The sequence below is a fragment of the Eulemur rufifrons genome, chromosome 14 (assembly GCF_041146395.1).
Source record: "Eulemur rufifrons isolate Redbay chromosome 14, OSU_ERuf_1, whole genome shotgun sequence".
Lineage (NCBI taxonomy): Eukaryota > Metazoa > Chordata > Mammalia > Primates > Lemuridae > Eulemur > Eulemur rufifrons.
This window is the reverse complement of record NC_090996.1, coordinates 34105244-34118107: the sequence shown is the minus strand read 5'-3', so window position 1 is coordinate 34118107 and position 12864 is coordinate 34105244. Positions and strand designations below refer to the sequence as shown.

Below are 12864 nucleotides of genomic sequence, written 5' to 3'. Positions count from 1 at the left end.
CTTTTTATTGGTGAGTTTACTCCATTTACATTTAAAGTAATTGTTGATAAGGATTTACTATTGCCATTGTGTTAATTATTTTCTGTTTGATTTGTAATTCTTTTGTCTCTCTTCCTGTCTTTTGCGTTTCATTTTTTTATATTGATAAGTTTTTATTCTTTTCTCTTTATCTTTGTGTAACTTCTATAGGTGTTTTCTTTGTAGTTACCAAGGGGCTTACATAAAATATCTTATATTTATAAGTCTACTTTAAGCTGATAACAACTTAACTCCCCTTGCATGCAAGAACTCCTCTATTCACCTTATATGCTATTAATGACACAATTTTACCTCTATTTATATTATGTTACCATCAACATAATAGTTATAGTTGTTTTAAATACTTTTGCCTTTTAACTTACATAGCAAAATTAAAATGTTTGCCCACTGCTGTTATAGCAATACAATATTCTGGTTTTGTCTAAACATTTATCTTTGCCAGTGAGTTTCACATTTTGTGTCTCATGTTGCTGCTTCACATTGTTTTGTTTCAACCTGAGAATTCCCTTTAGCATTTCTTGTAAGGCAGGTCTAATGATGATAAACTCCCTCAGCCTCTGTTTGCTGGAGAACATCTTTATTTCTCCTTCATTTCTGAAGGATGGGTTTGCTTGGCTGGCAGGTTTTTTTCTTTCAGCACTTTGTATATATCATCCCATTCACTTCTGGCCTACAAGCTTTATGTTTTAAAAATCTGCTGATAGTGGCCGGGCGCGGTGGCTCACGCCTGTAATCCTAGCACTCTGGGAGGCCGAGGCGGGTGGATCGCTCGAGGTCAGGAGTTCGAGACCAGCCTGAGCAAGAGTGAGACCCCGTCTCTACTAAAAATAGAAAGAAATTATATGGAAAACTAAAATATATATATACAAAAAAATTAGCCGGGCATGGTGGCGCATGCCTGTAGTCCCAGCTACTCGGGAGGCTGAGGCAGGAGGATCGCTTGAGCCCAGGAGTTTGAGGTTGCTGTGAGCTAGGCTGATGCCACGGCACTCACTCTAGCCTGGGCAACAGAGTGAGACTCTGTCTCAAAAAAAAAATAAAATAAAATAAAATAAATCTGCTGATAGCCTCATGGGATACTCCTTGCACACAGAAGTTGCTTTGCTCTTGTTGCTTTCAAAATTCTGTCTCTAACTTTTGGAAATTTTATTGTAATGTTTCTCAGTATGGGTCTCTTTGGATTCATCTTATATGGTGTCCCTTGGGCTTCCTGGATCTGGATTTCTATTTCATTCCCAGCTTTGGGAAGTTTTCAGCCACTGTTTGCATATATTTTCTGTCCATTTCTCTCTCTCTCTCTCTCTCTATCTCCCTCCTCCCCCCTAGCAAAAATCCAATACTGCATATATTGGGCTGCCTGACAGTGGCCCATAAATCCCTTAAGCTATCTTCACTCTTTTTTTTTTTTTCATTTTTGCCCCTCTGACTGGATGATTTTCAGTGCCCTGTCTTCAAGTTAATTGGTCCTTTCTACTGCTTCACCTAGTCTGCTGTTGAACCCTTCTATTGAACTTTTCAGTTAAGTTATTGTATTCAGCTGTATAATTTCTGTTTGGTACATCTTCATATTTTCTATCTCTGCTGAAATACTCAGTTTGTTCATGCATTACTCTCTTAACCTCAAAAAGCATCTTTATGACCATTATTTTAAATTCCCTATTGGGTATATCACTTATAGCCATTTCATTAGAGTTGGTTTCTGGAGATTTATCATCTTCTTTGGTTTGGAACATATTCCCTGTTTCTTCATTTTTCTTGACTATCTGTGTTGATTTCTTTGGATTACCTAAGACAACAACCCCCTCTCAGTCTTAACTGGCCTTGTGTAGGATCCAGGAAACCCTTTCTCTGCTTTAGTCTTTTAGCTGCAATCAATGGTATAAAACTGACAGAGCTATAGAAGTTTCATTCATTCAATGCATAATTCTAAGGCTGGGCGTGGTGGCTCCCACCTATAATCCTAGCACTCTGGGAGGCTGAGGCGGGAGGATCGCTCGAGGTCAGAAGTTCGAGACCAGCCTCAGCAAGAGTGAGACTCATCTCTACCAAAAATAGAAAGAAATTAGCCAGACAACTAAAAATATACAGAGAAAAAATTAGCTGGGCATGGTGGTGCATGCCTGTAGTCCTAGCTACTCAGGGGGCCGAGTAAAAGGATTGCTTGAGCCCAGGAGTCTGAGGTTGCTGTGAGCTAGGCTGACGCCATGGCACTCTAACCCGGGCAACAGAGCAAGACTCTGTCCTCCACCACCGCAAAAAAAAAAAAAAAAAAAAAAAAATAAACACATAATTCTAAGCATCTAGCATGTGCCTGGTTTCTGACCATATAGAGACAATTATTAATAAATTATTAGTTACATAATTACTACTCAATTACAAGCATGGTAGTTGCTATAAGGAGGGTAAAACAAAGGAGATAGGGATCGAGGGGAATTTTCTAGATAAAAGAAAAAGAACGTGCACAATTCTGAAAGTAAAGAGTCTGATATAGTCGATGAACTGAAAGTGCAGCTGGAGAGGGGGAGAGAGAAAAGAAGAGAGCAGCTGGAATTGATGCTGGCAGGGAAGTAACAGGAAGGTCATGTTGACAATTTTAGATGTTCCTAAGGACAATGGGAAGCCAGTGGACGATGCCAAGTTGGATGGTGACATAATCAGATGTGCTAGCTGTGCTGGCAGCAGAGAACAAGAGTGATATGAGGTTAGCGGGCCATTTCAGCCAACCTAGGTGAGTACTGTTGGGTAAGGGTGGGGCGGTGGAGATAGAAGCAGTCATGTTTTTGATACTTTTGAGGTATAATCCACAGGACTTGATTGAATAGAGGAGATGTCTTAGTCCCTTCTGGCTGTTATAACAAATTGCCACAAACTGGGTAGCTTATAAACAACAGAAGTTTATTTCTCACAGTTCTGCAGGCTGGGAAGTCCCAGATCAAAGCACTGGCAGATTCGGTGTGTGGTGAGGGTCATTTCATAGATGGTGCCTTCTTGCTAAGTCCTTACATGGTGCAAGATACTAGCTAGCTCTCTGCAGTCTCTTTCATAAGGGCACTAATCCCAATCACAAGGGCTCTGCCTGAATCACCTCCCAAAGGCCCCATCTCCTAATACCACCACCTTAGGGATCGGAATGTCAACATATAAAGGGGAACACAAACATTCAAACCATAGCAACATGGGAGAAAGAATGTCTGTTGATAGCACGAACAGTTGTATAGATATGGTACCACATACTGGAAGCAAACAGATTGGGGCTAAAAGCATGAGTTAAGGACATGTGTGGTTTTTGTTTTTTGGGTTTTGTTTTGTTTTGTTTTTGAGAAAGGGTCTTGCTCTGTTGCCCAGGTTGGAGTGCAGTGGCACAATCATAGCTTACTATAACCTCAATCCCGGGGCTCAAGCGATCCTCCTGCCTCAGCCTCCCACTGGGCTGGGATTACAGGCGTCAGCTACTGTACCTGGCCAGGACATGTGTTTTGATGTTTTAGCGATCTCTTGGGGACCCTTGAAGCTAGGAATCTGGAGTGCAGTGGAGAAGACAAATCTGAGCTAGACCTAAAGCGAGGTAGCCATGGAAGTGTCCAAGCTCAGTTGGGGAAACCATCTACCCAAGGTGAATGGAGAGTACGTTCCAACTAACCAGAAGCACGTTAGAATTCGGCTATGGAACACTCCGAAAGCCTAAGAGGAGACTGGTGCTTGTTCTAGAGAGAAGATAATACTCTACTCAGCACAAGTGAGAATACAAACTATCCATTTCAACAAGCCAGAGACACACATTCCCGATGGGCCTGTACCTTCACAACGATGAAGTGGGGTCAGAGGCGAGAGGGTGACGTAAGGTTCCTTCTGTTTCAGCGCGGTCATTGCCTAGAATCACGGGATGGAGATTCAGGTTGGTCCTCGACAGTCGCACCCGTGTTACCTTCTTGCTGACACGGAGGGCGAGACCTGAGGAGTCCCTCGGCAAATGTTCTCACCCCTACTGCCCGGCTTACACGGAGACCGCCCAGCAGGCTGCAGTGGACGCAGGACAGAAGCCTGGCCAAACCCAGTGGCCGCGTCCCCACTTCTCGCGACACCCCGACTTCCCCAGGAGTGCGCAGGCGCTGCCGGAAGTGGCCTCGCCGCTTCCGCTTCCTGGACAGCCGCCCGCTGCAGCGAGTCTCCTTACGGCCACTTCCGCTGGCCTGTGCAGTTGGCTGCCAGGCTGGAGACCTGGGATCTCCTCCAGGCTTCGCGAAGCCTCCTGGGAGTCCTACTCGCCTCCACCCCTGCCGCCCAGCTGTAAGTGGCAACCCACGCCGGGCAGTCGCTGCCCTGTAGAGACCAGAGGTACCTGGCCCTGTACTCCTCCTGCTGGAGCCTGGAAAGGCGATCGACGTCTGGTGCGGTCTTCCCGAAATAACGCCAGAATTTTCTGCTGAGTTCCAGAGAGCAAGCGATTTTACTTAATTCATGGCAAGAAGTCATTCATTCACCCTCTCCAAACCACAATCCCGCCAGTCTTCAAAATTCACTTCATTGCCATCTAAACCACTGAAGTGTAAAAAAAGAAAAAAAGTTCACCTCCTTGGCATCATCATAAAATAGCATTTATTAGACGACAAATTGCACATCAGATAAACATAAGCACGGCCTGGTGAGAGCTTGCGATCTAGAGTTAAGACTGATGAAAATGCATCAAAAACAGTAAAATTAAAACATTACACAAATAGAAGTGCATACAACAAATATACTTCTGAGGTATCCAAAGGAACTAGAGATTACAGCACATTCTTAAGTTTATACAGATGAATATTTATATTGTATCCCCCTCCTCCAGACTGTTAATGTAAGAAGGAATGTCAATTTAAAAACAAGACAAAACACCTGTAGTCAGAGGGGCCTTAGAAAGATGGGTAATGGTCATTTTTATATTAGATCAATAGCTCTCCTAATCTACAAAACGAAAACAGATGAATATATATACATTTCTAATGAAGATCATTTTGTTACTTTTTAAACAGATGGTCAAAGCAAAAACACTTTGCTGCTAAAATCCCACAGGGATAACAAGTTTAATGGACATTCAAAATAGACTCTTATCATATAAATTATAACCTATGTCTCTCCTTGTACACATATGCAGTATTACCGTGCAGATTACTTTGAGCAAGATCTGCAGCTTCAGATTGCATGGCATCTTATGGTGCAGTCACCAGAACATTGCCACTTAATTATATATGGAATCTCAGGAGGCAAAGACTCAAAATGGCATCTTCCATGAAATGTCATTTGTTTTGAGTTTTAACTCCTTGAATTCTTGGGTTAGTCATTTTCTATGTTAAATGAGGAGATGTGAATAGACTATTACCTGAAGTATCAAAGCTCTAAGCAAAACTATTTTGAGTCCAAGTCGTTCAAGAAATAAATTCTACAATTTCTTAAATTACAAAATGTAAACTGCTAACATCCGAATTCCATTGAGAAAATGCTGTTTTCATCAATGATGACTATTTAGCAGAACCTGATATTCCAGCAATCATGTTAAGGAACTGTGGGACACATATTTTCATCACTGCACTAACAACAAAAAAGAAATTTGTTTGAGTCAGTTTCTTCAGCACAAAGTTTTCACTCTGCATAGTGTGTCAACACCTATGCTGCAAAATGTAGTTAACCATACATAGCAATAAATTCTTGTATTTAGTTTTTCATTCCTGTATTAACTTTTATCCAGTATTTGATAATAGCACCTAAAATGGTAGGCTAATAATATCTGAGTCAACGACAATTTTATGGGATCTCCATCACTTGACACTAAATAGGATGAAAAAGCCATCTTCATAAAAACAGCCTAAATCTCACCAGCAGACACATCTTTTCCCTTAATTCCCTGGGGGCAGAGCAGCTTGAATTATATCCAGCAAATTTTTTTAGCTACAAGTGCACAATAAGGCAACAACTGAAAATATGCCCATTTCACAGTAACTGACACTCAGGTAAGGTTTTTGTTTGTTTTTTTTTTTGCATACCAATCATTAACAATATTATACCAAAAAGTCACTTTAAGTACACCCATGTGTATTTTAGTATTTATTTAGAAGAATATTATTTTTCTATTCTTCTATGGAGGTGTCTCATAATCTTCTATAATCTGGAGAATAAATAAAATTGCAAAAAAATGAGGGGTTGTGAATGAAGCCTCAATTGGAAAGGCAAATTTCCATACTGAGGTGCAGAACAGGATGCATGACACAAATTCTTACCTTCCCCTATACTTTCTTAGGAGGAAAAAAAAAAAGGATGAGAGTGTCTATCTTTTCTATCAGCCCCATTCTGTCCAAGTGCCTAAGATATTCCTCTCCACTTCTGTAGCCACTCTGCTGGCAGGGGCTTCTTTCCCAATTATATGCCCCACCCTGCAACTCTTCAGTCTTTGACTGAAATATAAGGGCCCCTCATAAGTGCTGGTGAGGTATCATGCCAGTTTCTCCCACTGAGGGAAGAAGCAAGAGAGCAGGAAGGTTGTGTTCTTGTTGATATTTAAAAAAGATCATTACATCCCAGAGGTGGCTAATAAGAAATCTAACCAGAGACTATCCTTCTACACAATTCAAAGTACCACAGACACACAGACCTGAAGATCGTAAGGCCTCATTTTTAAATTTAAGACAATAAAGGCCTGGAAGACTGATGTCCTGTATCCTAAGAGTGGAGACATCAGAAATAAAGAGCCAAGTCTGACCTTGACAAATACATGGTCTCAACTGTGGATCTGCAAGCAAGAACGACAAAAAGGGGGGAAGAGTAAGTGAGCTGGGTTAGGGCTGCTGGTTTCAGCTTTCCTCTCACCTGAACAGTGTCTTTCTACCCTGATCAGTGTTAAGAGCTTAGCTGCAGTAGCCAGCATGTTGTATACTAAGTTCTCAATCTGCTGTTCTGTAGAAAGAACACCTCCCAGGTACTACCTTCCATCTAGTTAGTCCTTAACAAGCCTTTATTTTTGCTCATGAGGTTTTCCAGCAATAATTCCATTTTAGCAAATACTGTACTTTCATACTGTCTATTTAAATAGAGTAAGACCATTCTTACATCCCACTCAAAAGCACGTATAAATATTGTTTTGTTGATAGGTATGCAATCAATTTTGTTTTAAAGAGAAATTCTATATAAATGTATATTTACAACATTCTCTGGTTCTTTAACACTAATAACCATACTATTTAACAATATTTTGCTCCAATATTTAAATATAATACAAATATCTAAAGACATACATATTACCAAGTATGTGGATGAAATCTAACAATTTTCTACGTGTATTTGTCTTTGGAGATGGAGAGGAAATGTTATGGGTGTTTTTCAAAAACCAAAACCCAACTAAAACCTTCAGGACTATACTCTGCAAAGTTTGAAATCTCTTATCTGATGATAGGGATGGGAGTTCAAAGTCCTGAGTTTTCTGTTGCTTTATAACTGTACATGTAAGGCAGGCTTTGGGTGAAGTTCAAGGAGAGTGAAGCGGTTCCAGGATGCAAGTACACAGGGCAGCCTCTGTGATGATGGCCATCCTCACCTACCGATCTCAGCCTCCCTGGCTGCCTGCGGTGCTGATACATGATGTGAATGCCAACAAATGATGCAGTGTTGCTGGATGCTTGGCCTTGGGAGTTAGAGAGACCCAAGTTTAAATGCCAGCTTCACGATAATGTGGTATTTTTTGTATGCTGGGCCAAGTACTGACTACCCTGTAAGGGCTTCAGTTTACTTATAAAACAAGGACAGTCTTTTTTCTGTCACAAGATTTAATCTGAAGATTAACTTAGATAGTATACCTAAAATATCTAGCATGCTCACTAAGAAACAGTTATAAAAAAAAACAATTACTCGTAAGAAGACAGGTACTGTGCTTCAGTAGAGGTATGGAGGTGAATCATCTTAGAGAGGAGCAAGTACTTCCCCTCCTCCCCAAGTCAAGTGCAGCCTCCAGGGAAGGGCTGTAATCAGGTTGCCAAAACTCCTCGCAAACAACTGGGTCAGAAATGCCAGTACTGCCCCTGACATCAGATCTGAGAATGGCAACTCCATGAATACTAACAGTCATCAAGATACCAACTAGTTTAGGGAACTTTTTACAGGGGGAGAAAAAACTTCTAATCTCCTCTAAAAATCCACAAGTAAAATAATCTCATACAAATATTACATTCAAATAGTTATAGCCAAAAAAGTATAAAACGGATATAAAAGCGTTTACTTTCCAAGATATGTCTGCAGAACTGACAAAAAAATAAATAAATTCTCCTCCTTCTAAGACTTGGAAACAACATAAAATTAAAAGAACTCTAGCAATAGCCTTCATTTTAATGAAAACTGAATTTAAACAAAAGTTCTGTATCTTATTCTGGCTCATACAAATGAAAGTTGAACAATAACTGAGTTCGAATGCTGGCTTCATTCACATAATCAATGTCACATTGATTATGTTTCCTCAGTTATAAAATAGAAATAATACTGCCTAAATCAAGGTTGTGGTGAAAATGAAATACAAGGACTGTCTGGAAAGTATCCAACCATAATTTTCATAGTTTTTCATATTCCATGGCTGGATACTTTCCGGACAGCCCATGTATACCTGGAATGTGTATAAAGTGCTTAGCACAGTGTCTGGCACATAAACAGCGACTATTTCCCACTGTATAGATACTGAAAAGCCCAATCATTCACACTTGTTGTATTTACTTTGTGTGTTTCACATGGGTTCGCTTATGAGCAACGAGATCCGCCTTCACCCTGAAACCTTTCCCACACACGGTACATTTAAAAGGCTCCTCCGCCCTGTGGCTCTTCTGGTGGTTTGCAAGTTCTGACTCTGAAGTAAAACTTTTTTCACATGTTTTGCATTTATGGAGCTTTTCCCCCGCATGAGTGTCCTGATGAGAAACAAGCTCAGAGAAACAAGGAAAGGTCATGTCACAGTCAGGACATTGTAAGGGTTTGAATTTTGCGAATGAAAAAAAATTGTCGTCATCGTCACTGCGACGTTCAGAATCCTCCTTATGGGCCTTCTCGGGGACAGCAGGACATGAAGACTGCTCAAAGGTCTTCATGCAGTGAACGTGCGGGTGCTCAGGGGTCACTACCTGTGTTTCCTCATCCAAAACAAGATCTGTTTCCTGATCCACACATTTATCACTGCTAGCACATTCACTGGCCTTTTCGGCAGTGTGGCTTTTCCGATGCCGTGCTGCACATTCGTTACACACATAGCGTTCCTTCCTCCTGTGGCTTTTCATGTGCCGGGACAGACTTGACCTCTGGCGAAACTTGGCACAGCACCTGATACACTTATAGGGCCTCTCACCAGTATGGATTCTGATGTGTGCCCTCAGGTTGGCTCTATGACTGAAGATCTTCCCACAGTCACCACATTTATTTGTTTTATTTGTTTTCTCTCGTAAATGAAATTTCTGATGCAAAACAAGGTATGACTTATCGTTGAAGTTTTGGTCACAGTCAGGACACTTGTACACATTTTCGGCTTCTTCCCAGGGAAATTCAAGAATTTCAGAAAGTGCTCTGGCTCCTAAACATTCAGATAGTCCTACTAATGGGGTATGGTTGTCAATGGTAACTAAAAGGCTTATGAACTTTTTCTTGCAAGGGGGAGTTCCACCTGATATTTTCTCTTCAGGGTTTTCAACTCCATCCTCAGAGAGGCTTTCTAGGTACTGGACAGGGGATGCAGGAATGGGGTACTCTTCTAGGGAAAGCTGTTCAAGTTCCATAGACTCTAGGCTTAACTGCTGATTCATCTCAGTCTCACCTTCCACTCCTGTTGATAAAAACAAAACAAAGCAAAACATAGACAACACCTTTAAGTGGTACTGGGGGGAAAAAAGGCTCAGGTAAAGTACACAAGAAAACTGTTGGTGGGTTATCCTGCAATCCAGACACTGACAAATATGCAAAATCAGGAGACAGCAGACTCTCCCGGCCTCCCAAATGATCCGGCTCTAGGTGAACCTGCAAGGGGGAGGAGCAGAGAATAGCTATAACTAAGTCAGAGTCCAGTGGGACAGGTACTAAGGACAATCTTGGCAGACATTGTCTAGAGGTGAAATTTTCCAGTTAGTCTATTTAGGTCTTCAGAATTTTTCATCATTTAAGCTGTCTCAAGTGACAGCTGAGCAATTACAATTGGAAAAGAGATTGGATTCGTATTTATTAAGAAAGAAAGGGCAAGTGAGTATTTTTCTAACTTGACAGAGAAACACACAGGTTACCAGAAATAGTTTTATTACCACCAGGAGAGGTCTCCAAAATTTCTCTACCCCTCACTGAGGAATGTTCAAGGTAGAGCTGCTGTGTGCACTGCACACAAATAATACCAGTCTTCCTACAAGGACGGCTGACAACACTTGGGCCTACCAAAAAGCATTCCTTTTAATATTTTTCCAAATATTCTTCCAGAAAGAAAGCTCAGAGCATCTACATGGGGTCCCAGTAAGACTTTGGCTCAGTACTAATCTGCAAGTGCATGAGGAAACTACCCAACCACAGAAAGAACCACCAAGAAGGAATACACAGAACAATAATCAGAGTTCACACAATAGTTCATGTTCCCAACAGCCAAAGTGGAAAGACCCTCTAACACATAAGACATCAAGCAGTGTCCTCAGAAAAATACTGCCTTTGCAGTAGGTCAAACCAGCCCCAGAATAAAGGCTGATCTGAACCCAGCCTTACAAAGTAAAACAACACACCCTGAAAGCATCAAACTGACCCCAAGTAACTGTGTCCCACAACAAAGTCCAAAAATAGTTCTTAAAATACAACAAAATACATTACCAAACAACATAAAATTTGCAATGTCCAACATTCAATCAAAAATTACCAGGCAAGTAAAGAAACAGGAAAATATGACCCATAACTAGGAAAAAAATCAATCAATGGAAACATATGCGCAAGTGACACAGATGATAAAACCGGTAGCAAAAAAAATGTTTAAATAGCTATTATAAATATATTCCGCATGTTCAACGAGGTAGAGGAAAACATGAATATGACAAAGAGAGAAGTGGAAGATATAAAATATGTGTTATGGAATAGCTTCCATACTCAAACTATATTCCTATGTCAGAGATAAAACCTACTCAGGCATAGGAATCCACCTGCATATAGTTCCTTTTGGGTGAGAAAGGCACAGCACCTCCTTGAGTAAATCAATTTCCAATCTTTAGCAAATGATAGTAACCTATACTGATGGGATTTCCCATGTAAAACTGTAAATTGACTTCATCAAATGTTTGGCAAGACTACCAGATATTGTCACTTCTCATGCAAAACCACAGTCCCTGTACTAGACTAGATTTTAAGAAATCATGTCATATTTTAAAACTTGCTCTTTCATTCAATTATCATATCCACATAAATCACCCAGGGACAGGTCCCACTCCACCATATCAACATGTGTACAAGGCATGAAGTCCTCATCCTAGAACTGATGAAAGTTCCGCAATGCAGGAAAAACAATTGCCTTACCCATCAAGGCCACATCCTCAAAACATTCCTGTGTGGCATCTCTGCTGAGGGACCTCTGGACAGGGTGCAGACTCACACACTCCTCTTGAGAAAAATACACAGCCAGATCCTCAAACAGCATTGGTCCCTGAAACAATATGACAGCCCAACTCAGTACAAGAGACTAGAGGGTCAGCCCCTTTCTTAGTCTAGGAAGACTAAGCCGAGCTAGAAACATCAGATGCAAGGGAGAAAAGGGCTTGGTGTAAAACGTTCCTGAGTACTGGGATGGGGTATTAATGGCTTCTAAGGGGTAAGGTGGGGGTTGGGAAGGAAAGAGTAAACATGGACATAAATTTTGAGGCAGTGGAGTAAGGATCAATACAGTACATTGTGGGAATGATGTAGTCTCTCCTGGAAGAGAAAAGATGGGGGAACAACAACTCTTGGGGATGGAAACCATTAAGTAAGGATGCTCTAAGAAAAAGAAGACTGGGAAGCCCAGGAAGAATCATAAAAGAGATAAAGGTTCCAGGGTTCTCCCAACATCCTTCCCTTTGCTATTCCCTCTTTTTCTTCCCCATGACACTCACTGCTACACTGTGAGGCCTACTCTTCCTTCCCTAATGGTATGATGAAAAATCACCAGGGCTTTATTATTATTATTTAAGCCTAAAAAACTACAATCTTGAGGAGCGTTCCTAAAAGACACTTTGAGAAAACTCTCCTATGGACTCCTCCAAAGGGCTCTGCTCCCAGTTGGTGGTTCTGAAAGGAAGAAGCTGATAAACCCCTTCTATGTCCCAGGTCTAGGAACGAAGACAGCTTGGTGAAAGGGCTACTTGGCGTATCAGACAAACTCCCATCACGATCGGCATGCCTAAGCCTCCTCCAGAGGAGGTGGTCAGGCAGAGGCCGGAAAGCAGCAACGAACTTGAACGGAAAAAAGGTATCTCATCTCACCTGGGACTCGGTTGTCGGGAGCGCGGACGCCATCTGGGGAAGTGGGGGTGGGGGTGCCTTCTTCAAGTCGCCACAGGGACTTCGGGACAAAGCTGCGAGGGGAGAGAACAGTCCCTAATGGGGCCAGTTCTTCTGCAAAGCTTCTCCACGCACCCCCCAGCGTCGCTCGATTCTGCCCAAATCCTTTAAGAACCTCAGCCGACTGCTCCTCTCCCCAGCCCAGCCAAGAAGGGGGCCCGCTTACCAGTCCGGGACTAATGACAGCCTCCTGTTCCCCGGGCAGACGCAGCAAAAAGCGATGCCCGACGGCAACGCAACAACGAAGGCCGCGGCCACCGCAAAACTCCCACGCTCCCA

At 41.8% G+C, this 12864-nt stretch overlaps 1 protein-coding gene across 1 annotated transcript; it reads right to left on the bottom strand.

Annotated features, from left to right (window-relative positions):
- Positions 1-8334: 8334 nt before the first annotated feature.
- On the bottom strand, positions 8335-12833 carry ZNF597 (zinc finger protein 597). Its single transcript, XM_069486217.1, has 4 exons — positions 12752-12833; positions 12508-12599; positions 11566-11692; positions 8335-9856 (listed from the first exon to the last, which is right to left on the bottom strand). Exons 2-4 carry the CDS (start codon positions 12538-12540, stop codon positions 8760-8762), a joined length of 1257 nt encoding a protein of 418 aa, XP_069342318.1. The 5' UTR covers positions 12541-12599; positions 12752-12833; the 3' UTR covers positions 8335-8759.
- Positions 12834-12864: the final 31 nt, after the last annotated feature.